The 27,055-nt window shown below is 34.3% G+C and overlaps 1 protein-coding gene across 2 annotated transcripts; it reads right to left on the reverse strand.

Moving 5' to 3' along the window:
• Positions 1–725: 725 nt before the first annotated feature.
• On the reverse strand, positions 726–24,574 carry LOC129003068 (interferon-inducible double-stranded RNA-dependent protein kinase activator A homolog). Of its 2 annotated transcripts, XM_054431287.1 has the most exons (9): positions 24,386–24,567; positions 15,160–15,342; positions 13,741–13,894; positions 9,910–10,039; positions 7,087–7,268; positions 6,669–6,787; positions 4,251–4,400; positions 3,560–3,671; positions 726–3,058 (listed from the first exon to the last, which is right to left on the reverse strand). In XM_054431287.1, the coding sequence occupies exons 1-9, from the start codon at positions 24,395–24,397 to the stop codon at positions 2,922–2,924; spliced, it is 1,179 nt and encodes a 392-aa protein (XP_054287262.1). In that variant the 5' UTR covers positions 24,398–24,567; the 3' UTR covers positions 726–2,921. The 2 variants fall into 2 exon arrangements, with proteins under 2 accessions (XP_054287262.1, XP_054287263.1); XM_054431288.1 differs by lacking the exon at positions 4,251–4,400 and having other exon boundaries at positions 24,386–24,574.
• Positions 24,575–27,055: the final 2,481 nt, after the last annotated feature.

The raw sequence follows: 27,055 nt of genomic DNA on the forward strand, positions 1-27,055 counted from the left end.
CAGCTGCCATTTTTTACTCGAATGACCGTGTCAGTTCAAGTTTGTGGCGTTGTATTCTACTGTAGACCTTTTAAAAATTTGTCCAATTTTTAAAAATGTCCACATCAACCTAGCTTACTCTTAAGGTTTTATTTTTTTTCTAGCGGGCCGTCACCCTGAGGAGGTAGGTTGTCACTGAATAATGTCTTAAAATAATTTTAATACCCAGTAACTGTGTACCAAGTTTTGAAGCTCTACCTTAATTAATTTTTGAAATATTTAACTGTCCCGGGACATTTTTCCACCCTGTACAATTTATTTCAATTGCCAGGGTAAAGTGACTAAGATCATTCTTCTTCTTTATTCAACTTTTTTTACATTGGTGAGACATCGGCCCTGTTTGTAGTATGATGGACAACCAATGCCAATGTATTAGGTTCACATTTTGGTCCCACCACTTTCAATATATGGTGCAGTTCATTCATACTAGCTCACTCACCCCTTGCTTTACTATAAAGGCACATGTTTCATGCCCATGCCCTAGACCCATTTGAACGGGGAAAATATTAAAGATAAGATAACTTATGCCACCAACCTCTTTACAAAAACTTGTCTTAAGTCAGTGGTTAAACAAAGTTGTCTAGCAAAAAAATTATCACATCTTGTAATATTAATAGCTCAGTCGTGCATAATCTACAATAAGGAATAGAGAGAGATAGAACGTTTAAGGTAAATAAGTAAGCATATTGTGATGAGAACTATTTATTCAAACACACTTAGTGTTCTCAACGTATTACGCCCATATGACTAAAAGAATCTGAGTATTACACACACAAATGTTGAGATGATAAATCCTATTTATTGAATGAAAAGGAAAACTAACACGGTACATTTTAGAATTATAATATTTCATATAGTAGGCCTAAAATTTTCTTAAAAAATAAACACAAACTAATTCTGTCTGGCATTAACAAAAGAAATAGCAGTTATATTGGTATATTGGTTTTAAATCTGAGTATTGTGTTACAACTATGATAGTGTTTGATCATATTAATATAAACTAAGTTACAATTATTTTGTGTCACATTTTAAATAAATCTTCTACAACACTAAGACACCTAGATCTAAAATATTATGTTAAGATTACAACCTCTATACTTTGCATTAAAATAATGCCCATTTTCCAAATATTCGGTCCTAAAACCTATGCTCACCAGAGGAAAACTACAAAAAATATAAAAACACAAAAAAAGAAGTATGGTTAAATAAAAGTTTGCATTCTCTCCCTTTTTTGCAATTTTCTGGTAGTGTCCCTCTATTTGAGAGAAAGGGAAAATTCCACTAGTTCTATGCAAAGTATAGCTTGTAGATGAAATTCGACGGCATTGCTTGCAAACTTTGGACCATCTTGAAAAGAAAATTCAATCCTCGTTAACTCACAAAGTAGATTTCAAAATTTTAACTGAACTTAAAAAAAGTTTTCTTTTTTAAATTAAACATGTCTTTTGTAAGTGCTAATAAAGGAAATAGTATCATGTTACCAGTTTCCATGACTAAGTATGAAAACATGGTGGAAGAAAAAGTGTAAACACTTTGTCTAAGTAGACTAATGAAAATCTATTATGTTAGCATAAAAAACATATCCTTATAAACAAATACAGTAACAACTGAATTTCGGTACTTAACATAAACTAGATACATATTAGTGTATTTACCAAATGAGTTTTACTACAGCTAAACAAGAAGTGTCAAAATTGAATATTAAATACAAAATGTTTGAAAAATTTAACCAAGTTAATAGACCTGCCATTAAGTAAAACAATTGTTGATAATAAACTTATTATAAATAGGGCCTAAAGGGAAATGAGGCACCATATACAAAGGGATAATACAAGTGATAGATCAGAGCCGAATCTCAAATTCATCGAATTTTGAGAGTCAAATCTCAAATCTTATTTTAAGCTTACGCATCCCAAATCCTCGTTTAAACGGTAAATCAAATGGAATCTGAACAAGCCTTGAGACTAACCTACAAGCAGAACACGGACAATGACAATTTAATTCAAAGGCAATACAGATTTTTAGTTGTTTTTTGACATACCTTCTTAAAATTTTGTTAATCAACCATGTGCTGAATAAGCTGATTGTGTTAACCGATATCAGTAACATCTGAGTAGGATAGGTTAAACGTAGCCAAATTGAGGATATTAAATACAAAATCCAAGTTAAGCAAAGCAGTTTATTATTTATTGCTTTATTTGCCTTGTGCTATGAGTTATATTTAGGCATGGTGATTAGGATGAAAGATAAGTACCTACAACTACACTATGAGAATTTTGGTGTGTTTCAGTAATTGGTTGAAAATAAATACAATATTTTAGGATTGATTAAAAATACAGTTACTTGCCAGTAAAATTTGTGAAGAATACTCATTTTAAAGACTCAAAATTGAATTCGAGATTCGGCACGCTTAAATTCAATCATAACCGGATAATATATCACAAAATGACTAGCTACAAAATAAAATATCGTTATTCGTAGGTATGTTCTCACAATAAGTGAATTTAGCAATTTACTGCCTAAATAATAAGTAGTGAGTTAAAGGTTAAAATGACTGTCCAAGGTGGCCCTACCCTGAAAACTTATTTTTCCCCGTTACATAAAAAATCTACCAAAGTGGTAGGGATAAACACCTACAAGCAAAGCTCAGTGTGTACACTTAATAACAGCAAATGGAAAAATTATTTTCAGGGGAAAGAATTCTTAAGTCCTTTGGTAAAGGACGTGTTTAAAGCCCAAGTGACCGATCAGACTGGTGCAAGACAAACAAATGTTATTTCTGAAATCTCGAGAAATCTATGAAAGTGGGCAAAGTTTGACTTTCCGAGGTCGCAGAAACGATATTTCAGTGGCACCACCGTGTCTGCTCGTCCGTTGTCTCTTCATTTCTTGGTCATGATCTTGAGATATTCCAGAGCGTTGTGGGCGGCCGCGGTCTGTGCCTCCTTGGAAGTTGTCCCTGAGCCGTGACAAACAGCCACTGGTAGAGTAGACAGCTGTACCAAGCACTGGTATTTACCTGGGCACATCATCATCATTAACTACAGCACATTGTATACAAATTATGTAATCAAAGCTAAACAAACATTGGTTGACTGATTATTTACAATTTACTTTCAACTAGTTTTAATTAAGTCAATTGAATAATATCTTAAGACAAAATACAATTGTGTAAGAAACTTTGTCATTAAAATTTATGCATACTTGAGGGTTGACTATAAAGTAGGTTCATTGTAATTAAACTCACATTTTGTAACTGCACAAACAAACTTTATTAAGTTACGCCAGAGACATACATTGTTAATATTGAGACTGCCCAGAATGGAATGGCTAACTAACTGAGTTCGGCTATCGGTTACCTGGTTTATCTACGATACATAAAAAACAAGACGCACAAGTCTTGGAGAGAACCAACTACTATTTTGTTGACAAGTGCTGGATGTTAGAGGCGGAACAGATTCATTCTAGTTTACATATTAAAATAAAGTCTTACCTAATCCACAAAATAATAATATCTTACCTGAAACAGACTTTTCCTCAATGTCGACATAAGTGACCTCAAACTGCTGTTCTGAAGCTATCTCCTGTAGAAACTGGACAAAGTTAAACCCTTGGTTCCTGAGCACTACAGTCTGTAAAAAGAGTAACAGGGCATTGTAATCAATCTTATTTGAAAGCAAAATATATTGAAAACATAAAACATTCCCAACAATGTTTGAATCTATCAATCTAACATTCAATTCTATTCAATTTTACAAACTAAATTTTAACCATCCATTCCAGTTTATTGTTCCAGTTTTTAGCAGAATCAGTATTAACTTAAATTGAGTTTGGAAATAATAGATGGCCAATCAAAATAAATAATTGTTTTGAAATGTTTAGAATTATATTCATGTTATGTTAAACTGTTAAATTTGATAAAACCAACTCTTAAGGTTATAAACCTAACATGACAGCAAAATTCTAACTCTAGCATTAATTTAATGCTAAACATTGGAACTTTGAAGGTACTTGAAACAAATCTTCGATGTTGGGTCAAATGCATGAGATAAGCAAACCTGCTTGGATTCATATACTGAAAAAGCGAAATAAAAAAATGTGACTATAGAGTAGTGACCAAAAAGGTGGTTGAAACTTCTACCACGGCATTAGAAAACATGAAGAAACAGCTCAGCAGTTGTTCAAAATGATGGAACAACTGTGGTACGAACCTGTAATTCACTCAGCTTTTCACCATAGGATGATTTGAGATTCTTGTGAAACTGGGAGACCTTGTGACTATGAGCAGTTGTCAAAGTTGAGATTTTGGCCTCTTTCAGATCAGCGTACTCAAGACCAATCTGAGATACGCGTTGTGTAAGCTGTGACAAAAATTAAAATGTTTTGACTTGATTAGTAATATTTATTGTTATTTAGATATTTTTGGAGTCAGATTTTCGTGATTGAACAATCATAATGGGTAATTATTGCTGTCAGAAGTTTTACAAGGAGTAATAAATTTTAATTTGTTTTTTACCATAATATACCACAAAAAATATAAGCCTACTCTTAAATAAAAAAAATTAAAACCATAAACAGGGTTCTGTCCCATGGACCTTCAAACTTCCAATGTTTCCTGGGGCTTTAATTAATGATGATAATTTTAAAATATTTTCATCCTACAGCCTATAGAAGTTTATTATGATTTTCAAACTAAAATGTAGTCAAGCCCTCTTCATCTTAAGTCATGTTTTTATTTCAGAATGCATTATCCTCCTACTCTGTTTTTTTTTTTTCAAAGCTTCTTTATTCATCACTGAAAAAATTCATCTGCACAATCAAATAAAGGTATTAGGTCGATTTCACTGATCAAGAACGTTTTGATAGAATTCCCTAAGAAAAAAGTACCGGTAGTCCTTGACATAAAAAAGAATAAACCCTTTGCCTATGAGCAAAGGGTTTATTCTGTTCGTTTAAAAGTAGTGAAACCAATGCACACATCCGATATAGGCTACTGTTAACCTTTAAAAAACCCTAAAGACAAATTAAAAAATTACAATAGTTGACATCTGGAATGTTTTAGCTTTTCAAGTGAGATAAATGTTAACGGAAGAATACAAATCATATAGCAAATTAGGCTATATGTAGTCTACAAATCACCGTTAATAATAATTGATTAGTAGATAAGAATATTAGCAATCTATATATCTAATTCCGTAAGCCCAAAATTTTACAATGAAATTGTGAGGGAACGGGAGGCCGTAAAAAGCTGGGAGAGGTCTCATTTTAAAGGCCTGGGCATGAAATTTTGGGGGAAAATATTCATTTTTCTTAATTATGTACCAAAAGGTTGCTACAGATTAAAATAATTCACAGTTAAATAGCATTGGAATCTAATGTTATGTCTTTTTATTTAGTGTAAACACAGCTGTGATTATATAAATTTAAAAAAATATAACCACCCCTGAATGTGCATTATTTTGTTATTGTAAAATTGTTAGTGAAGTAGTAAACAACACAAAGTGAAAATTAGATAAAATCTGTTGAACAAACAATTTGATGCTTTTAAACTGAATACTTTACAATGGATTGTTCTTTTGCACAGTAATAATGTATAATGTCGGAAGACCACCACGCAGAGGAATTGTTCCTCAAAATGAGAACAGGCGCCAGATTTGGCACGATATTAATGGAAGAAGAATAAATGAGCATCGAATGAACATGAATTTATTCCTGTGTATAGATTACCACTTTTAAATGAGATTGCATTACACAGCGTAGAACCAATGAACGAAGGGTGCATTCATTGTGGTACATTGCGCAATTTGATTTGGTGAAATTGTGGCGCAAGGCCGAACCTTCACAAAAGTTGGCATTTATTTGAAAAAACCAGTGTTCAACCATGGTCAACTTATGTTGCTTTTTGATTTGCAAAGAGGCCAGATGATGTTAATAGTACTAGAACCAAATAAAGACCAAGGAATAGACCAAAATGGATACTATACGACAAATGTTGTTTCAGAGAGATTTTGTTATAGCATTTTACAATTTGGATGATGACATTATCTCTATGTGTTTTTCTAAGTGGATTTGTCTATATTTAAAGAAATCTATATATATTTAATTAATAGTCATGAAGACAATTATTGGAAAATGTTCCATAGTTGTATTATGATTAGAAAGTATATATTATAAACACACCGCATGTCCTTTGGAATTTTTCTTTTAAACAGAGTAGACATCAAAATGCATTACTTATGCAGGTATGTAATAACTATTATACATATCATAATATGCAAAAATGATAAATTATAATTCAAGGTAGGGTAACCCATGAGGCTTATAATTTGTACCAAATATTTACTAGAATATAGGGGCTATTGCCCCTACAAGCCACTAGTTAATTATAATGTTATATTGACACAAAGTCAACTACGAGTTATTGAGCTTGATTGGGATTGCAATAATATCTATCTGCCTTGGTGAAATTTGTTTGTGTGAATAATAAATAAGTTATAGTAAAAACAAAGTCAAACTATTTTCTCTTGATTCAGAGGAATATAGGTCCAAGGGCATTTAAATCTCTGTGAATTTGTTAAGCTGTGTGATTCATGACGAACATTCAATGTCTAAAGATCATTTTAGGTTACCTCCTCTTCATCTTCAAGATTGAATGAGATATTGTTGGATTCCACATTGATATCCTTCAACTTGTTCCACATTTTATTGGCTGCCTGACGTTTGGCCAACTTTTTGGATTTGCCAGTTCCTAAAAAAATTGATAGTAAATTGTAGATAAACATTTACATAATTAAAAACTATCACAGTATAATTTAAAACTATTCTAATAAAATATATTTAGCCTGTTCGAGACTTGTAGGCACAATGTAACTGAGTTGTAAAAGGGTTTTTGATCTTTTTTATCGAAGAATTTACACTTCCCAGTAAGAACCAAGACAAATTAAAAAAACTTCAATAGGTAACTTATGCTGCATACAAGTTATAAATTGGTAGTGAATTAACGGAAAAGGTCCGAGTTTTTAATTCAATATGTTTATACTGACTAACCAATCTCTTTAAACTTGAAGACGACACAAGCGATGGTGAATTGTCTCTCATGAGGCAGTCCCTCCTCGTGCTCCGTCTGGTAGGTGGGAGGAGGCCAACGCCGAGACATGCACAGTTCCTGTAGCAGCCCGATGGGATTGCCGCCAATCTTGTCTTCGTATGGGGAAACCATGTTGCCAGTCCTGAAAATATCAAACATTTTTAATTGGATCATGTTTATACAAATCAAAAGTTTAAATACCTGTTGTACTGTCGAATACAACCTTAAGCTATTGAACAACCTTTGTCCAGTTTTTTAAAATTCATAATAATAATTGAAGAACTTTATCATTTGTACCAAAAGAACATAAAAAAAAACATTTATTAAATATGAGATTACTGTGCCTTCACCGCATAGGAAATTATGGTAAATCTAAAAATTTAATACCACAAGAACGATAATAATTAAATGTATCAGCAACCTACAAGCTCAAAAAATAATTTACAATATCCTAGACATTGCTTTTGTCTTAATTCGTATTTTACTTTCTCCCCCTCATAGTATAGGCCTATGGAGAAAGTATTGTTTTCGTAAAAATTTTTGAGTATGAGTTTTGAGTGGATGTATCCGTTTTGGGTCCCCATGAACCCAAAAAAGTGGTTTTCGAAGTGAGTGTGTGTGGATGTGTACAGAGCTACAGTCCATACCTGTAGTCCGATTTTGATGAAATTTGGTCTGTAGGTACTAATCCATGGTATTTACAGGCGTTTTTTTTTTTATTTTTTCAAAATTTTGATTTTTCATAAAAACCAATAAAATAACAAAAAAAAAAGGATTTTCTCAAAAATGGCTTGAACAATTAAAAATAAGTCTTTGTTTTCGGTTTTTTAAATAGGATCCAAACCACTTTAATTCAGTGTTTTTTATTCCATGCTTACTTAGTTTTTCTAAAAGTATATCATGATCCACACAGTCAAAAGCCTTGGATAAGTCACACAGCACACCCACAGTCTTCTGCGAACCATCCAAGGCTTCCGCAATGCAGTCAATTATTTTTGTTATGGATTTTTCAGTACTAAGCTCTGGGCGGAAAGCAAACTGTGACGGATTTATTACATTATTGCTTTCCAAAAATTCTGTTAGCTGAATCTTAACAATTTTTTCAAAAATCTTTGAAAAACATGGCAAAATTGCTATAGGACGATAGTTAGAAGGATCGTTGACATCACCCTTTTCGGTTTAATCTCAGCAAACTTAAGCTTATCAGGAAAAACACCCTCGTCAAGGGACTGATTTATTTATAATGGTTTAAATACCTGCATTCAGTAATCCAATATGCTGCTTGTGGCAACAATAGTTTCGAGCTACAACTTCCACCCGGTCGCGTCACCTGTCTCATGTTCCCGAGTACTTGGTATTTTTAATGTTAAATGTTCGTGTCAATGTGCGTTTTCGTGTGTTCGTGTTCTATGTACTTATTTATTAAATGACGACCTTCATATATGGAAGTGAATAACGACGCCTTGTACGGAATGAAGATGGTTCCCTGTGAACCGAAACTATAGTTGCCACAAGCAGCATATTGGATTACTGAATGCAGGTATTTAAACCATTATAAATATTCAAACGTAATCCGGAGGCTAACAACTCTTAAAAATGGACTGATTTACTATTTGGCATAATGGATGTTCGATAAATTTAAAGAGTCTTATAAAAATCAAAAATCATAAATTTGATTATTTCACGGATATTATATTTATTTTAAAGCTGCAGATCAGCATGGGTCCTCTAGTTATTATTATTCTATTTTATTTTATTTTACTGTGTGATATAAAAATGTCACCTGTTTTACTAGCTCCGCTTGAATTGTGTGATGTTAATAATGTAGTAGGCCTATTTGATTTTAATGTACAGGCTTACCCTCAAAATATGAGTGAAAATTGAAATAAATATTAAACTATAACTATAACAATAAACTGTAAGTCAAATTGAACTATTATCATGTAAACTGGTGTAGGTGGAAAGGACTAAGGCCACTGAGTAACAAAACCAGCAAAGACAGGTCAGAAACCTGTACTTTATCAACAAACTTTGAACCTATTTCCTGGGGTTTCCCCACTCTATATCAGTATTTCAACCATTTTCAAGATAATACCTTTTTCACTTGGTCATTTTTTCTTTTTCCTAAATTATTTAAGAATGAAGGTTTACTTATTCATACCAATATCATTTAACAAAATATCCATTTATAACTTAAACTTATTAGTGTTATAGCAATTTTAGCTAATTATTAACAGTAATAAAAAACTGCATTCTGGTAAATTATTACATTATAAAGTTAACTTTATTTGAGCTAATCTTTACAAATAATTAATTCATATGAAGTAGGCTCTGAGTAGATTGTGAGGGAGTGATTCTAAATAAATTTAACTGTAAACCAATTAAAATTAATTGAAATGTCAAAAGTCCAGTTTTATATCTGCCTTGGCAAGGTCACACTTTTTCACTATTGTTAATTAAGGACTAAGCAATTTTACTAAATGAAGTTTTGATTAAAATGAAACATACACTCATATTTCTCAAGTTTGTTAATAATGGATGAAACAAAATGCATGAATTATTTTTTTAATATTGAATATTTTTTGGCAGAGCCTAAAACAATCAACTAACAAACAGGAACGTAAAATGAGTCATTGCAAATGACAGAACCAAACAAAATAACGGACTTAAATCATAATTAATTAACCCAACACATCAACTTTTATTGTTTTGAGCTTTGACATGGTCCTAAATTAGCTTCCAACAAGAGCTTCAATCAGGTAAAATTGGTTTTAAAAACTTACAATAACTGGTCATTAATAGAGTTGGACATAGAATTCATCATGTTAGGGTCAGTGTTTCCAATCAACTTGTCCAAAACATTTTTTGCTGCTGCATGCTTGGCTTCCTTTTTAGACCGGCCGATACCCATTGCTGAAATTAAAGCATAAACAATGATATTTAGAGAAAAAGAACATATATCAAACATTCTGAAAACACACTGACACGACACAATTATTCACAACAGCACTCGTCATCAAATAAAGTAAAACTGACCGATTTTACAAATTATAATCAACACCAATCATAATAGACCAGAAGCCGGGCTCGGCGCTCCTACACTGCGGCCAGTCAGTCTCACAGTCACAATACAGTGTGTTTGCTCTCGACGAGCTAAGTTTCCTTTACCCTAGTTGTGTTTGGTGATTATTTATTTATTGCTTTCACTTTGGAAAATTAACGAGGAAATTTTTTTATGGACAACAATTTACTACTTAAGACACCCATGAGAAAGTGGGTTCATGAGTTTAATGAAGACCACAGGCAAAGCAAATACTACGCAACCTGCTTACCTATTCAGACAAATTAAAAAATTATCACAGAATGACGATCAAAATGTTTGACTACCATTTTGTCACACATAGGGTAAGAACAGTAGCCTACAAATGAGTCGCGGTGGAGCTGTAGGTCGCGGAGGATGCCACTTGTTAAGTCACGGTCGATGCTGACTGCACATAGCGTGAAGGTCACCGGCGCCGTCTGTGGAGCTCAGACTATTGGAGTTAATCAAAATAAATAGTCCTATACTTGGTGCAATGTTGTTTGATTCAAGTTCGGATAGTGATGAAATCTCAGCGGCAACTAAGAGGTGGATAATTGGAAGTCTACCTAACAAGCGGTTTTCAGTCCACCCAATAAATAGGTGAAGAAACAGTTTAGGCGAATACCTCCACGTTTTCAGTGAACTCAAAAACGACCCTGATCGATTTTGTTTGTACATGAGGATGACTCCAGAAACTTTTTATTGTATGACTGGAATTACTTACTCCTCAGTTGGACTGCTGCATTTCTCATCACACCATTTAAGAAAAAACAGATGCATAAATACATACGAGAACCAAGGAGCATTCGATTTACAACACCAACAATAGGTTGAACCTAAGATTTAATAAAACAATTGAACCAATCACAGCGAAGTAGCCAGCTAAACCGCGCGGTAAGCATCAATCTAAATCAAATGAGTTTGATTTTTAAAAGCTTCGCTGTAGACCTCCTGGATGGCAGCGCGATGCACCCCCACCGTGACTGTTTGTTACGCTAGGCCTGGTTAACAACAATGTGTTTGATTTACATGATTGTTGAATGCGACCGTGATCTACACCTTCACCGCAACCCACTTGTTCTGTTCTTACCTATAAAAACATTCGGAAGTGAAGTAACTTCAGGGCCTGTGTAGAGCCATCCTAAAAATCTGTTAATTTTGTTGAACACAATTACTGTCAAGAATATCTTTATTTTAATTAATTTAAACGTAACTTACATGTTAGTAAAATTTAAATATCTACCAAAAACATTAGCAAAGTAAAAAGGTTACAGTTGTTCTTGAAAAAAATAATAACAATAATAAAAAATAATTATTGTTACGAGGTGTTATCCCGTCCTACGTACGGGAATTCAGTAGTCAGTTAAAACCGTGTACAATAATTCAGATCAGCTAGTTTACACATATAAAGACAAAGTTTCTTGCAGTTTTAATGTGAAAAATCATCTTGTAAACAAATGTTGTGTGACCAAATATGTTTTGATTCCATCATATGCCTATACGATATGCATTTTAAATCCGATAAGTTTACAATAATAGCTTATTCCCTATAGGGGAAATTCGCTAAAACAGCAATTCTGCAATTTTTACGATGTGAAAAGCGTTGAAGTGACATTTGCAGCCGATTCGCACAGACGCACACTAATTATAAGTAGCTACAGTAGAGAGAGTAATTGTCAATTGGGAAGTGTATAGACCTAGTCCACGATACCACCTTCCATAGCATACCTTCTTTCATAATTATTATCACCACAATACAACTACTATACACAATTTCCAGGAGGTCTGAATAGAAACGACCTAAAATAAAACGATAGTATCCAATAAAATTCACAGTACACATAATTTAACTTTAGTGTCCTAACATCAAAACTAATTGTCACACCTATCCTTCATATCAATTTCACTGCATTAATTGCTAAATAAATAAGCGTAAAGAAAAGTAAAAACATTAACAGTTTGTTTTGAAACAGCTGTTTGGTTCAAATAAAATTCATTTGAAAAAAAGAACTGGTCACATGTAGCAGGAATATAAAAAGTAAACACGCTACGCTAGTAAAGCTAATGACGTAATTGTCAATGTTTATTATCCATACCGTTATCAGATCTATCCTTGATAATTACCCACCCTCATTGAATAAATGTACATCGCAATTTTCCATATTAGTTAGTTTAATAAAAGTGATATTTTCACGTTTGGGGGCGCTGATATAGGCGCCCCCAAACGTAACCACGACTGAACACGATTTCATAAAAGGATGGTTTGTCTAATTGCAGTATCCTAGGTCAATGTTGACGTTGTGTTCAATCTATGTCATCCATCTGTTTATCTTTGTATAAAGCCCGGCTGAGGTTGTGGTGGTAATTTAAAATCGTGATTCATGATTATTCTTGATCTTCTTTTTATGACATCAGTATTTCCGGGCCTAATCCAAACAAAGTTAAAGCAGACAAACATTAATTGTAAACAAAGCTACCATGAAGAATTAAAACATGTAAACTTTGTTATTTTTCTAATCTTTCCTTGAAAAGTGGAGCAGTAAAATAATTTGCATTTATCCTTTTTTATTAAGACTCGTGTACAGAGCCTCGATTTGTACTGTGGTTTAAACTGTGGTCTAATTATCTCTACTAATCTTACTTATTTCCTATAATCAATGACAAAAATAAAATAACCTTATAGTTCCATAGTTTATATTTAACCAGCTGTTAGTTAAAACAAATTATATTGCTCTAAAACAAATCGAAGATTACAAAGATTGCTTTAAAAAATAATTTGAACATCCTAGTATTTTACTATGTATATTTGATTAATCTGTCATCCTCTTACAGAAGAATTTAACGTATCAACGATTAGCATTACACATAGTATAAATAAGTCAACCCTAAGTATGTCTTTACATTTTTATCCAAATGCTGAATTTGTGACACAAAAGCTGAATGTTTACAGCTGTTATGTTAAGCAAATTATTTTATGCCAAAAGCTAGTTTAGAATCTTAGCGTCGGCTGCTAGACTTTTTTTAAATTAAAACTTAATTTCTAAAAAACTGGGACCCTAAACTAAAATTATGGCTTCGACATTCCCTAGCTCTCAAAATTATCTTTCTTTCAACACAAAAATCATGAAAATCCGTCGAGTGGTTGATTCAATAGTTCGTTCAGTGGTTAATGAAATAAAAAAACACTGTTTCGTTTTAATATTATAGATTAAGCAACAAAACTATTTTTCTAGAAATCTCTGCATCAACCTCGGCCAAAGTTTTCTAGCCACTGGGACTGACTGGATGAAAAACAAATTAGTTTGATTTGTGTCAGACAAGCTCAGGCCCGTTCCTCCTTTCCAGCACTAAAACAGGTGCGAGTGTACCCTTGCTCAGCTCACTCAGACCGCAGTGGTCAGACAGCAGAAATTCTGCTTCCAATGTAGTACCAGCCTAATACAGACCATCTCCCTACCAACCAATTTTTTACACTTTCAGAGTTAAATTTTATTCGATGTTACATCAGTGTATCATTTTATTTTGTACTGACCTACGACATCTGCGACGGTGACCCTGTAGCGGAAAGTCGGCTCGTGAATGGCTCCCTCCACCTGAACCAACTCATACTTTGGAGTTGTTCCTCTGCGACTGAGCAGCTCCTGCAGTACAGACACTGGTGTTTTGGAGGGAAGTGCCTGCATCTCCTGTAACACCAATAACTTTGTACCCACTCATATTTTAGAGTCGTTCATTTAAGACTGAGCAGCTCCTGCAGTATGAACACCGCAGAGCTAGAAATACAACTAGAGGGTAGCACTGAATGAGAGAATTGCAAGACGTTGGCCGCCAATTTGTACAAAGAAATAGAGTACCTTATACTTGGTACATTGGAACTAGAGGAATATGGGATTGTGGGATTGCAAAAGAGCCATTCGAGCTAATAAGTCAATTTGAGGATTTAAGCCAATGGTTGATTTCCCTAGTTCGTACCAACATAACAAAATTTGAGCAACTTCTGAGACTGCCTCCCAGAGTGACACTATTAACTGGACCCCATATTAGCGAATTTCCCATATAGGGAATAAGCTATTACCGTAGTACTCACGGTAAGACCTGGACCCGGGACCGATTTTTTTTTCGTTTTGAGGTCCCTAGAGGTCAAAAACACCATCCGTTCAAATTCATATATATATATTAGTGTGTCCGTTAGCGCGATAACTAGAGCAAAAATGATCCGATTTTAATGAAATTTGGTACAAACGTGTAAACCTACGTTTATTCGAACGAGTTCGTGAACCAGCATGATCGGACCATGGGAACGGGGGTTTATGGGGGCTTTTATGGGGTAAAAATGGGGTTTTCCCATAAAAAATCACTTTTACCCTCCCTGTTGCAGCAAACCTAAGTATGTTTTAAACTGATTCTATTTAAATAGGGAATAAATGTGATAATTTTAAGGAGACATTTTAGTGTAAATCCATTCAGGGAAATGGAAATTCGCTTAGTCTGCAGGTTTGCTGCGGCGGAGGTATCAAATATTACAGTAGCTTTTGTTAGTAGTAAAACCTTACTACTTAAAACCTTAGAAGTGTTTAATACTTGTACCCAGCGATGCATATAAATAAAATCCAAAGACAACCTTAAATGAAGTTTTGAATAATACAACCTGGAATATCCAGGTTGTGTATTCAAAATTATTATGTTAAAAAAAATTATGTTAGTACTTGACCCTACAAAGAGAAAACCCTTATTTATCATGAGTTTTAAATTTTGCTCTACCTTTAGTTTAGTTCTTTATGATATTACATCAACAAGTACAAAATTTCTGAGATGAATAATATTGCCGTTACTCACTCGCAGTTCTGTTTTTTTTTTTTTTTTTTTTAGTTGACTCACAAAAATGTCGGCCATTTGAATCACAGAGCCTAATTCAGATTTGGAAATGCTCACAAACCTTTGGTTGACTTACCCGTTTTGCTGCCTCTTCCAAAGGCAGTTCTGCAGGTGTAGGGCGATGTATTGTTCTCGGTAGTCTGCCTCGTGGGCGTCCATGCATATTGTTCATACGCTGAGCAGCCAACATGCCAGGCCCCATGCTTCTTTCCTCCTGTTTAATGCACTCGGGTTTCATCACTTGCACAGGCACTTGCATCTGTAATAATTTGAGTAATTGGTACTGGTTCCATTTTTAATTTAGACAATATTTTTTTATTTGACCCTTATGGTAGGCCTATTAATCCACAGAAAAAACAATACAATATTTACTGTAACAGTGCCTTAACTTGAGTAAATTTGTGTTGAGACTAAAATTATCAATCAACTATTAAAAATCAATCCACATAACATAGGTAGTACTCAAACGGTACCTAATCTTGTATTATTGACTTGTGGTTAACACCAAGAGTGTAATTTATGGTTAATTTGGCCATATAAATCAATTTGATTTCAATACTGATGGGCTAGCCAAAATAATATTACAACACAGAAAATTAAATCTCGGGTCTGTGTGTGCATGCTGGGTCTATGAAGTGAGTTGGAATTGAAAGTATGACATAAACCATTTAAGCCTAATTGCCTGTTGTATTTTATTTTTATTTATTTGTTTCAATGCATAGGCAATGGCCTATTTAAAAAGATGATCTACAGAAAAGGCCTATAGATGGCTAGGCTACTTGATCATAAGCCATTAAAATGCAAGCATTTTAGAAATATTTTTTTGTTGTGTTTATAGCACTATTTACAAAGTGCAAAAACAGTCTGGAGATAACGTAAATCAACAATTTTATTCATTACTGTAGTATTCTTTATACTGTATATTATCAGCTGTTGTCATTAGATATAAAACAATGTTTACCTTTTCAATTTGCAGTTGTAAATATTACTTTCAATAAAAGAGTTTATTCAAATGCGTGCTTATTATGAACTCTAATTCAAAGTCACAACAATTGGCGACGAGAAAAAGTTTTTCAAAATTTCTACTCATTATTTGGATTTAAAACCTTTTCTAAATTTCGATTTTTTACATTATGGATGCAGAACAATTTACAGCACTACTGAAAGCATTCACTGAGAGCCAAGTCACACTTGCAGCTACACTTGCAACGAAGATTACTGAAAAACTTCAACTTCAACCTCCAGTACAGCAGAGTAATACGTTAGTAAGTATTCAACCATTTGAAAATTTCGATCAGAAAAAGGAAAAATTTAAAAACTATTTGGAACGCTTTGAAAATTATCTTGCTGTCAAAAACATCTCAGATGAAAGGAAAAAAGCACAACTTCTTTGCGCTTCAATTGGCTCTGTTCACTACAATAATCTTTCATCATTAATTGGACCTGAAAAACCTATCAAAGACCTAGATTTTGCTACTTTGGTCAAATCACTACGTGACATGCTTTCACCACACAGAAACGTTGTAGTTTCACAACATTACTTTTTAAACACTTATCAAAAAGCAAATCAATCAATTCCTGAATACATAGCTTCACTACAAAAAGACCTGTCTGAATGTGAATTTACAGTCCAGTGTGAATGTTCAAAACAAGTTTCAGTCTCAGATACATTTTTAAGAGCTCAATTCATAAGAGGCTTAAAAGATGACTGGATTCGAGAACAGTTATTACAATCAGACACTACTTCATTCAAAGACATTGTAACCAAAGCTACTGCTTTGGAAGCTTCCCGATTAGAGACCCAGGCTTTGAACAAACATCAGCATTCAATTCCAACTGATGTAGATATCAATAAACTTTCAAATGTAGGTACAAAACATCAGAGAAGTCGTTCAAACTACCGTAAGAATCCAAATTCTGGTCATACTTATCGTTCTCAATCAAAAGTAGATTTCAATCGCCTAGGTTTTGGAGATCTTTGCTTTCGATGCGGTAGAAATAATCACCGCGCAACTGAGTGTCGCACTAGCAAGTCATCACTTCATTGCACTTCCTGTTCGAAACAAGGCCATGTAGCCAAAGTTTGCATTTCAACCCAAATGAAAAATAAGTCTTCTACCAATCAATCTAAGTTCAATTCAACAAAGTACATTTCTTCAACCTCTGATGACATTCCGCTAGGCTTAAATCAAATCACTGAAGTTCATCCAGTTACCAAACCTAATATCATAGACATATTTGACCAGAACGAACGATCAAATTTACCCGATTCACATAAGTATTTTGCTACAGTTTCAATTGATAACAAGCCAATGCGTTTTGAGATAGATTCCGGAGCAGGATTTACATTAATACCAGAAAAGGCTTTCAATGAGTTAAATCTCAACGTCAAACTTGACCCAACTAATGTGTATTTCCGTGCTTATACAAATAATGTATTTAACCATTGGGCAAAGTTACAGTTGAGGTTACTTACAAAAACCATAAATCAATTGAAGATATGTATATAGTTCCTGATAATTGTCCAGCAGTCCTAGGAAGAGTGTGGATTCGACACTTACATATAAGTCTACAAGAAATAGATGATGGTTCAAATCAACCTAACTTTTTCAATGTCTCCGAAACCTTCCATTCAATTGATGACATATTTTCTGAATTTTCCACAGTTTTTGACCAAAGAATTGGATGCTTGCCCAACCACAAAGTTACACTTCAATTACGTGAAAACGCTAAACCTGTGTATACCAAAGAACGTAATGTTCCGTTTGCACTTAGATCTCAGGTTGAGGAAGAACTCAACAGTCTTGAATCATCCGGCATAATATCTAAAGTCGATGCTAGCGATTGGGGTTCGCCTTTAGTTGTTATTCCTAAAGAAAATGGCACAGTGAGGTTATGCGTCGATTACAAAACAGGCGTAAATGATCGTCTTGTTTCATCTAATTTCCCGATCAAACACATTCCAGATGTTTTACACTGTTTGCGAGACTCTAAATATTTTTGCAAGCTTGATATTTACAAGGCTTATTTGCACATTCCAGTTGATGCCCCAAGCAGCAAAATTCAAACTATTACTACACACCGCGGTACATACTTGATGCACAGACTTAGTTTCGGAATCAAGACCGTGCCTGCCGAATTCAATCGCATTCTAAGCCAAATTCTAAACGGGTTACCAAAGACTGAAGTTTATTTTGACGACATAATCGTGCACGGTACAACAAAAGATGAATGCTACAATAATTTACGGTTGTGTCTATTCCGTCTACATGCGAACGACTTGCATCTAAACAAAGACAAATGCAAATTCTTTTGCGAACAGATTGACTATCTTGGTCATGTGGTTAAGTACAATCAAATTTCAAAAAGTCCAGAAAAGATTAGAGCTGTTTGTAATATGCCTCAACCAAGGAATATTGATGAGGTTCGGAAATTTCTTGGAATGGTTACCTACTACGCTCGGTTCATCCCAGACCTATCTACAAAAACAACACCTCTTCGACAGCTTCTACAGAAAAATAGAAGATTTCATTGGTCAATAGATTGTCAATCTGCATTTGATTGTCTCAAGGAGGAAATAACTTCTAAAAGAGTTCTAGTACCATATGACCCCCATCGTCCAATCGTTCTAACATGTGATGCCAGTCCTACCGGAATTGCAGCTGTAATGAGTCACATAATTGATGATGAAGAGAAACCGATCGCTTACGCATCCAGATCCTTAACTCCATCAGAGCGAAATTACAGTCAGCTCGATCGAGAAGCTCTTGCGATCGTGTTTGGAGTCAGTCATTTTTACAATTATCTGTATGGACTTCACTTCACCTTAATTACAGATAATGCCCCTCTTTCAAGAATTTTCCATGAAAGCAAATCCTTACCACCCATGACTTCCAGCCGTCTACTCCGTTATGCATCTTTTCTATCAGGGTTTAACTATTCAATACGTTTCAAGAAAGGGGAAGCAAATGCTAATGTTGATTGTTTATCCAGAGCTCCAGTGACTCAACAGTCTGAAACCTTAGACATTTTCCTAAACAATGAAGTTACCTTGCTACATTCAGAAACAATTTTTGAAATATCTTCTGAACATTTAAATGCAACTATTCTAGCCCGGGAAACTGAAGCTGACCAAAATCTTAGGGAAATTAAAAGGAAACTTTTGTCTTCTTCTACTGACCTACCATACACATTGGACAACGGAGTACTTTTCAAGGAAACTCGTGCTGTCATTCCTACCAGCCTTCAACCTCAAATCTTACAGCAACTACATGCTACTCACATTGGTATTACAAAGATGAAGCAATTAGCCCGAAGATACGTTTATTGGCAAGGGATTGACAAGGACATAGAGAAATTAGTCCAATCGTGTGAAATTTGCGCCCACATAAAATTCAATCCTCCCAAAGCACCCCTTCATCCATGGGTAGAGCCAGAAGAAAACTGGGAGCGTATTCATATAGATTACGCGGGGCCTTTTCAAAACCACTACTTTCTTGTTTGTGTGTGTGCCAAGTCAAAGTGGGTAGAAGTTAAAGTATTGAGAAATGCTCCTACAACTTCTAATACTATCATTCTTCTCGACAACATTTTCTCATCTAATGGCTATCCTCAAGTGATGGTATCAGACAATGCCACAATTTTCACCAGCGCAGAATTCAAGAAATACTGTTCATCCAATGGAATTTTCCAGAAACTGATTGCACCTGGACATGCAGCTACAAATGGTCTTGCTGAAAGAACTATCCAGACTTTGAAGCAAAGATTAAAAGCATTGGAAGATGACCATCGTCAAATACATACAAAGGTTCAAGAGATTCTTCAACAATATCGCGCCACTCCTCTCTCAAATGGACAATCACCTGCAGAACGATATCTTCATCGTAGGATCCGCATCAAGCTGGATGCTCTTCGACCTTACCATCCGGCAAAGAATCCTCCTTCGATAATAAGAGTTCGAACATTCAATGTGGGGGAGAGAGTTCTCATTAGGGAGTATTCACAAAATAATAAATATATATGGACATTTGGTGAGATTATACAGAAACTAGGGACTCTTCACTATATTGTAAGGTTAGATTCTGGAAGAACACTGAAACGTCATCTAGACCAACTCCGGAAAACTCAAGTAAAGAAGGTTCGTTTCAACGAATGTGAAGAAGTACCTAATCAAGTTCCCATAATTCCACAAGTCCCAATGCAAGTACCCATACTTCCGCAACAGCAAGTTCCTATCCAAGTTCCAGAATTAGTCCAATTACCAGCTGAAGAGAACTTACAACCAACATCACCACGACCACGAGTACGATGTTCAACCCGCACTCATAAAGCTCCAGATTACCTTAAAGACTATGTTACAAAATGAGTTGAAAATAAGTGGGGGAGATTGTAGTATTCTTTATACTGTATATTATCAGCTGTTGTCATTAGATATAAAACAATGTTTACCTTTTCAATTTGCAGTTGTAAATATTACTTTCAATAAAAGAGTTTATTCAAATGCGTGCTTATTATGAACTCTAATTCAAAGTCACAACAATTACAAACTAAACTGTACCTTCCTAATCTACAGTCACGAATCCACATAACACCTGACCTAACTTACCTACCTCACATGTCTAAATAATAACTGATTATGCTAAGTAGTTCATAATCAACATTCAGTTGAATTTATAAACGCCTCTACCTCTTTGTATAACTTAATGTTTGTCGTCTTAAAACACAGTAATGGCGACAGAGACAAGTAGATTAGAGGCATTACAATAATAATAATACCCCTGCCGCAGCAAACCTGCCGTCTAAGCGAATTTCCATTTGGCTGAATTGATTTTCAGTTGATCTATTTAAATAATATTAGGTTTAACAAGTACCTAGGTTTGCTGCTACAAGGAAACTAATAAAGTGTGTTTTTAAGTAAAATAATTATAGCTTAGTTTAAAATCAATATATTTGCCAAGTTTTATCAAAATATCTATAAATAATACCCCCGATGCAGCAAACCTGCCGACTAAGCGAATTTCCATTTGTCTGAATTGATTTTCTCAACTATTAAATCTATCTTTTTATTCGTTAGTTTTTAAACTAACTAACTAATAACTTTTAACTAGCTAGAATTTTTAAACTTTCCAATTATGCGGAAGCAACTCAAATACTGATTATTTTTTTCACGTGATCAGTGAGGGTTGCGTGCGGCCGTGAGAGGTCAGCGCCATTGTAGACAAACAACGCAGAGGGTGGGAAAGAGAAAATCAAAGTCCAGTTGCTTTGGAATGCAGTGGGCCTGTGGAAGGGTAGTGACGGCCATTATCACACCCCAAGCACTGAGGGGTGGGGAGGGGGAATGTTTGTTTGGTGATTGATATATCATCTCAAGTGTCAAAACATTTCTTCAGTTAATGTTCATTATTTGACAAGTTTTAAGTCATTTGTTTCTGTTGTAGTAATGTAAAATGTGATAATGTTTGATTAAAACACAAGTACCATAGGACCGAGCTTGCTCGAGGTGTTTGATTTGTTCAAGAAGAAAAAAATAGAGCTTATAAGCCTACAAATATTTTCAGTCTTATCACGGTTAATTAAGTTGTAAAGTCAATTCGTTTTCGTTAGACATCCACTTATCTTAGCTTAATTTAGCACTTAGCTTAATTTAGTCTACCAAACTTTTTTCATGTGGATGAGCAATCTATAAAATGTCTACAATAAGCTTCAATCAATAAAACTCATGATACATAACATCTGTTATCTGTTGAACGTTATTGCAATAAGTCACTGGGATCGCGGAACGTCGCAAATATAATTACTGGATGGTGTAATAACGCATCAATTCGTGCGGTGCATCCTCGAAAACTACAAAACGTACTTGGCCTTTCCTTTAGATCTTTAGTTCAATATCAGTGTATAATGTTTTGCGGTAAAACACTTACCTTTTGTTTTTGAACAATCGTAATTTGGTTAGTAATACATCATACAATGCAACTGTATTATATAAGCAATTCTCAATAGCATTGCAATGTGAGGAAATTGTAGGAGCAGTTTTTTAATCATTGTGCGCAAAATTTACTCATATGTATACAGTAGTATAGATTAGTAACCAACATGTGTCATTACGAAATCCCTTAAAACAACTGCCCAACAAATAGCTTACTTACTATGAAAACTATTTTTTTTTTCTATTAGTTAGTTTTTCAACTAATAACTTCTATCAGTTACTTTTTAAACTAGGTACCTGTAACCAACTAATAACTTCTATCAGTTACATTTACGGGACTAACTAATAACTTCTAACTAGTTATAATTTTTGACTAACTTTCCCAATGCTTAATGAACCGACTCATTAATTTATGCTAAGTTACCTCCAGACTGTTTTTGCACAATTAAAATAGTGGATGAAACACAATATAATAACAATATGAAGAAAGCTTGCAAGTATTTTTTTGTTAACTTATTGTTAATTTTATTATGTCTCACCCACTATTTGAATTGTGCAAAAACAGTCTGGAGGTAGCATAAATTAATGAGTAGGTTTATTATTAACCTTCCGAACCTAACCTAGCTTTTGACCTTTTAACCTAACTTGTAACCTAGAACCGAACCTAACACTTAAATACAGTCACGAATCCGCATAAAACCTGACCTACCTTCCCCACATGCCTAAATAAGAGCTGAATAACTTATTTAGTTTCAGAACGAAATTGATTTCATTCTGCGTTAAGTCGAGTGTAAACAGCTGTTTGCTCTCCTCACTCAGTCCTCAGCCCACATACGGTAACTTAAGTTATGAATCCGTATATGGACCCCGCATATGGACCACACCATATAACCATCAGTAACGCTCAATGAACCTTAGTCGTAACTTAATTTTAACCTTCGTTTTACAGCCACTTAGGAATCTCTCAGACAAAAACTGATTGCATTTTTGGATTCAGCGTGAAAAGACTGTAGGTAGACTAGACATTATTAAAATATTGGTGTGAACCACAAATACACTAGGCTACTTATTGTTGATTTTACCCCCCCCCCCCCCCTAACTTACTCCCCAGGTACCGGTACATGATGTTGATACTGTCGTGTGGCCGTTAAAATGTTCTCTATCTGTTGGCATCATCGGTAATATGGCTCGCGGACGTATTTTTCCGCAAAACAGCCAGCAATAGATTTTTAAAGGCGCGCACACTACTTAAACTGAGTTTACCCCCCCTTACTTACTCCCCAGGTACATGATGTTGATACTGTACTGTCGTGTCTGTTAAAGTGGCCTCTATCTGTTGGCATCATCGGTAATATATTTCGTGGCCATATTTTTGTGCAAAACGGCCAGCAATAGATTTTTTATGGCGTGTGCACTACTTATTGCCAGGTTCACGCAAGTTTAAGTTAGTTATTAAAATCACATCTTTTCCCAATGTAACTTAGATAAGGAATAATTGCCAAACGTTTGCACCATTGTTTCCATTTGTTTTCAAAAATAGCCTATGCAACTTTTGCATAATTGTTGATGTTTAAATTTTTGGTAACAATTTAGTTTCTAAAGTAATGATATATAAATAGGCCTAAGTTACTAAGTATGGTTCTCTTGGTCACCTTAATCGTCATCATTTCCCTATGCTCACACTGAAGACATGAAAGCTTTCTCCATGCAGATTTTTAACGAACTCACAAATGAGCCGCTGTAGGCTACTCTTTTGAGGAAGTGTCTGGCGAGTACTTCTTGAACATATAATACCTATGCACCGCCATCACTAGTTTTCTATTTGTAAATATTGGTTGAATAAGAATGTTTTTTTTATTCCTAGTTTTATTACTGTAAATTTTATTTGACGCAGTCTATCCAACAAGTGTTGGGCAACGACATAGGAGTTGGTAATGGTAGGCCTATTAACGTTTTAGGCAAGATGGCAAGATGTACACCTAGGTCTAACCTACAAGTCATAGCAAAAGAATAACTTAGGCTAGACCTGTATGTTGAATTGTTGGGAAATAGTTTTAAGTAACTTAACTTATTAAAAAATAATGACAAGTAACTTATTCAAAATAATGACACCATTCAAAAATTGTTATAAACAATTGCCTAGTAGATAGACCAAATAAAATATTATGGCAATTAAAGCAATCTTAATTCTATTCATTATTTTCTTACGATTTAAAATAATGGATAAATAAAAATTATGACAACATTTTGAGCATGTGATTGTGAACGTTAAAAAGTATTGATTGAGCATTGCTTTAAGTTACAGAAGATTGATATTATTTTGTAATTTAATTGACAGTAAACAAAAGAAAAAGCATAAATTCATACAACTTACCGTGTCAGCCATGCTTTGATAAGTATATAAATAATTGAATAAATAAATACTATAAGTAAATGGCCGAAAGGACAAACACAACCGCCGCAAATATGAGTTCTCTGAGTTCCCTTATTCTTTAATAATTCTGATTCGATTCTGCACCTCTGCACGTTCTCTCGTTCACTCTCACTGTGTTCACTTGATCCAAGATCCAATCCACTTGATCACTTCACTTCACCAACAAACTAGCACTAGCGTCTCATTTTCCGCTTGTTCCAGAAACTGATGGGAACCTTTTCTGCGAAAGAGTGGTGGATTGTGGTCATTGTGGAAGAGTCCCACACGTGATTTAAGAAAATCTTTAAATTTATTTTATAATATTTTAGTTAGAAAATTAACTTTTTAACTATTAAATTAATTTTAAAATTTTTAATTATAAAATTAAACTGTCATAACCTAACCTAACCAACCAAACTTGCTGATAATATAAAATACCCCCGCCGCAGCAAACCTGCAGACTAAGCGAATTTCCATTTGTCTGATTGGATTTACACTAAAATGTCTCCTTAAAAATATCACATTAATTCCCTATTTAAATAACTTTAGTTTAACGAGTACTTAGGTTTGCTGTAACAGGGAGGGTAAAAAGGTGTGTTTTTTTTGTAAAATGTTAATAGTTCAGTATGAAATTAATGCATTTTCCAAATCTGATCAAAATATGTTCATAAACAAGCAAACTACAACTTAACAGTTTACTTATTCTCCATAAGAATAACATGGGAATTTTAAATTAACCGATTTTTGGAATTTTCTCTGTAACCAGGCGCATAACAACACTTCAATATACTAAATTATTTGTTTTTTTAAGCTCTACAAAATGTTTTGAAAAGAAATTGCTAAATTTTAAGTTTTTAGGCTCAAAAATAGGAAAAACCAATTTTTACCCCATAAAACCCCTGTTCATATAGTCCGATCATGCTGGTTCACGAACTCGTTCGAATAAACGTAGGTTTACACGTTTGTACCAAATTTCATAAAAATCTGATGATATATATATATATATATGAATTTGAACGGATGGTGTTTTTGGCCTCTATGGACCTCAAAACGAAAAAATTAATCGGTCCCGGGTCCAGGTCTTACCATCAGTACTACGGTAATAGCTTATTCCCTATATGGGAAATTCGCTAAAAAGATATAAAATAGCCTAAAAATCGAATAAAGGTCTACTTATAATTAATTTTTAATTATAAAATTAATTTTAAAATGTGTTATTATAAAATTAAACTGACATAACCTAACCGAACCAACTAAACTTGCTGATAATATAGAAAATATATAAGTTAATGAAAAATCTAATGAAGATTTACTAATTTTAAAAAATAGTTCTGTTCATAAATAAAATTATAAATGCCTCAAATTCTAACAAAAGATTCGCAATCTAAGCAAAGCCTTGGACAATAAGTTAGTGTCTCGGGCGGGATTCAAACTCCGGGCGGGGACCTCCAGATCACGAGTCCGAGACGCTATCAACTACGTCACGAACACCGATGGAATCATATCGTCTCGTTACGGTAATGGTGTTCCATAAAGAGCAGAGTGACGTCACGCCCCCCACTCCTTCTCTAAAGAGGTTCTCATCAGTTCCTGACAGAGGAAACCGAGCCGCCTTAAACAAACGCCACCGCCGCGCGCCGCTACCGCGCCGGCGCCGTTCTTTCTTGGTTCTGTTCTAGTCTTGTCCTTCAAGTTAGTGACGTGAAGCTGGATCGCCCATTCCAGCACACTTTTTTTTAAATGAATACATAAAAGTGTGCTATTCATAACGGCTATTAAAAAAAAGTGTGCTCTTCTAATAATTGTGATATAATTAATTAATAACTTCTTGATTAGCATCGTACGTGTTATTAAATTTCCTGAAAAATACAGAAAATATATACGTCTTGAACCATGCCCTCGTGCCTGCACCCAGACTAACGAAAAGGAAGCGTGATCCATGCGCAGGCCCGAGGAGCGGCTCACAAAACTTTACTTAACAAAATGAGAACCATGGATGGAGGTTCAAGAACAACACGCCATTTGAGAGAAACGAGCTGTAATTAACCATTTAAAAGAATAACACAACAATAACATTAACAACAATACATGAAGTAAATACTCTCAATTAAAGTTTAAATAATTTTGATACCACTCTGACCTACAAACTTACAAACATTAATTTAAAAAATTCAAATAGGCTAATTTCAGTCAAAGTAAATTTAATCAGTTTTATTTTTTTTTTTTTTTTTTACTAAAATATTATAAAATTGCAACAGTAAATAAATATATAAATATATATATCTTTCATCTGGAATTGGTAACCTTAAGGATTTAGGGGCCCCAAAATTGAAATTTAATAAAATATGTAATAAATTATAAAATCTAAAAAAAAATCAACAAGTAGCCTAGGCTAAAGAATTTAAAATTTGAAAAGAATAACAATTAATAAATTTCTGTGCACAATTAACAAATAACGAAATCTCCAAGTCCAGGACGGTGGTTATCAATAATTAATTAGGCCTAAAACTTGCGGTAGTTGCGGTTTTCCTTCATTCTATCCAGGTACAGGACACTGTTGAGCCGTTGAAGATGGACGGAGAGGGGCTGGCCAGAGTTCCAACTTCCAACAGAGGCCTCAAGGTGGTAACT

Source organism: Macrosteles quadrilineatus, unplaced genomic scaffold, assembly GCF_028750875.1.
Source record: "Macrosteles quadrilineatus isolate MER2022 unplaced genomic scaffold, UCM_ALF_1.0 Scaffold_9__3_contigs__length_116548681, whole genome shotgun sequence".
Classification (NCBI taxonomy): Eukaryota; Metazoa; Arthropoda; class Insecta; order Hemiptera; family Cicadellidae; genus Macrosteles; species Macrosteles quadrilineatus.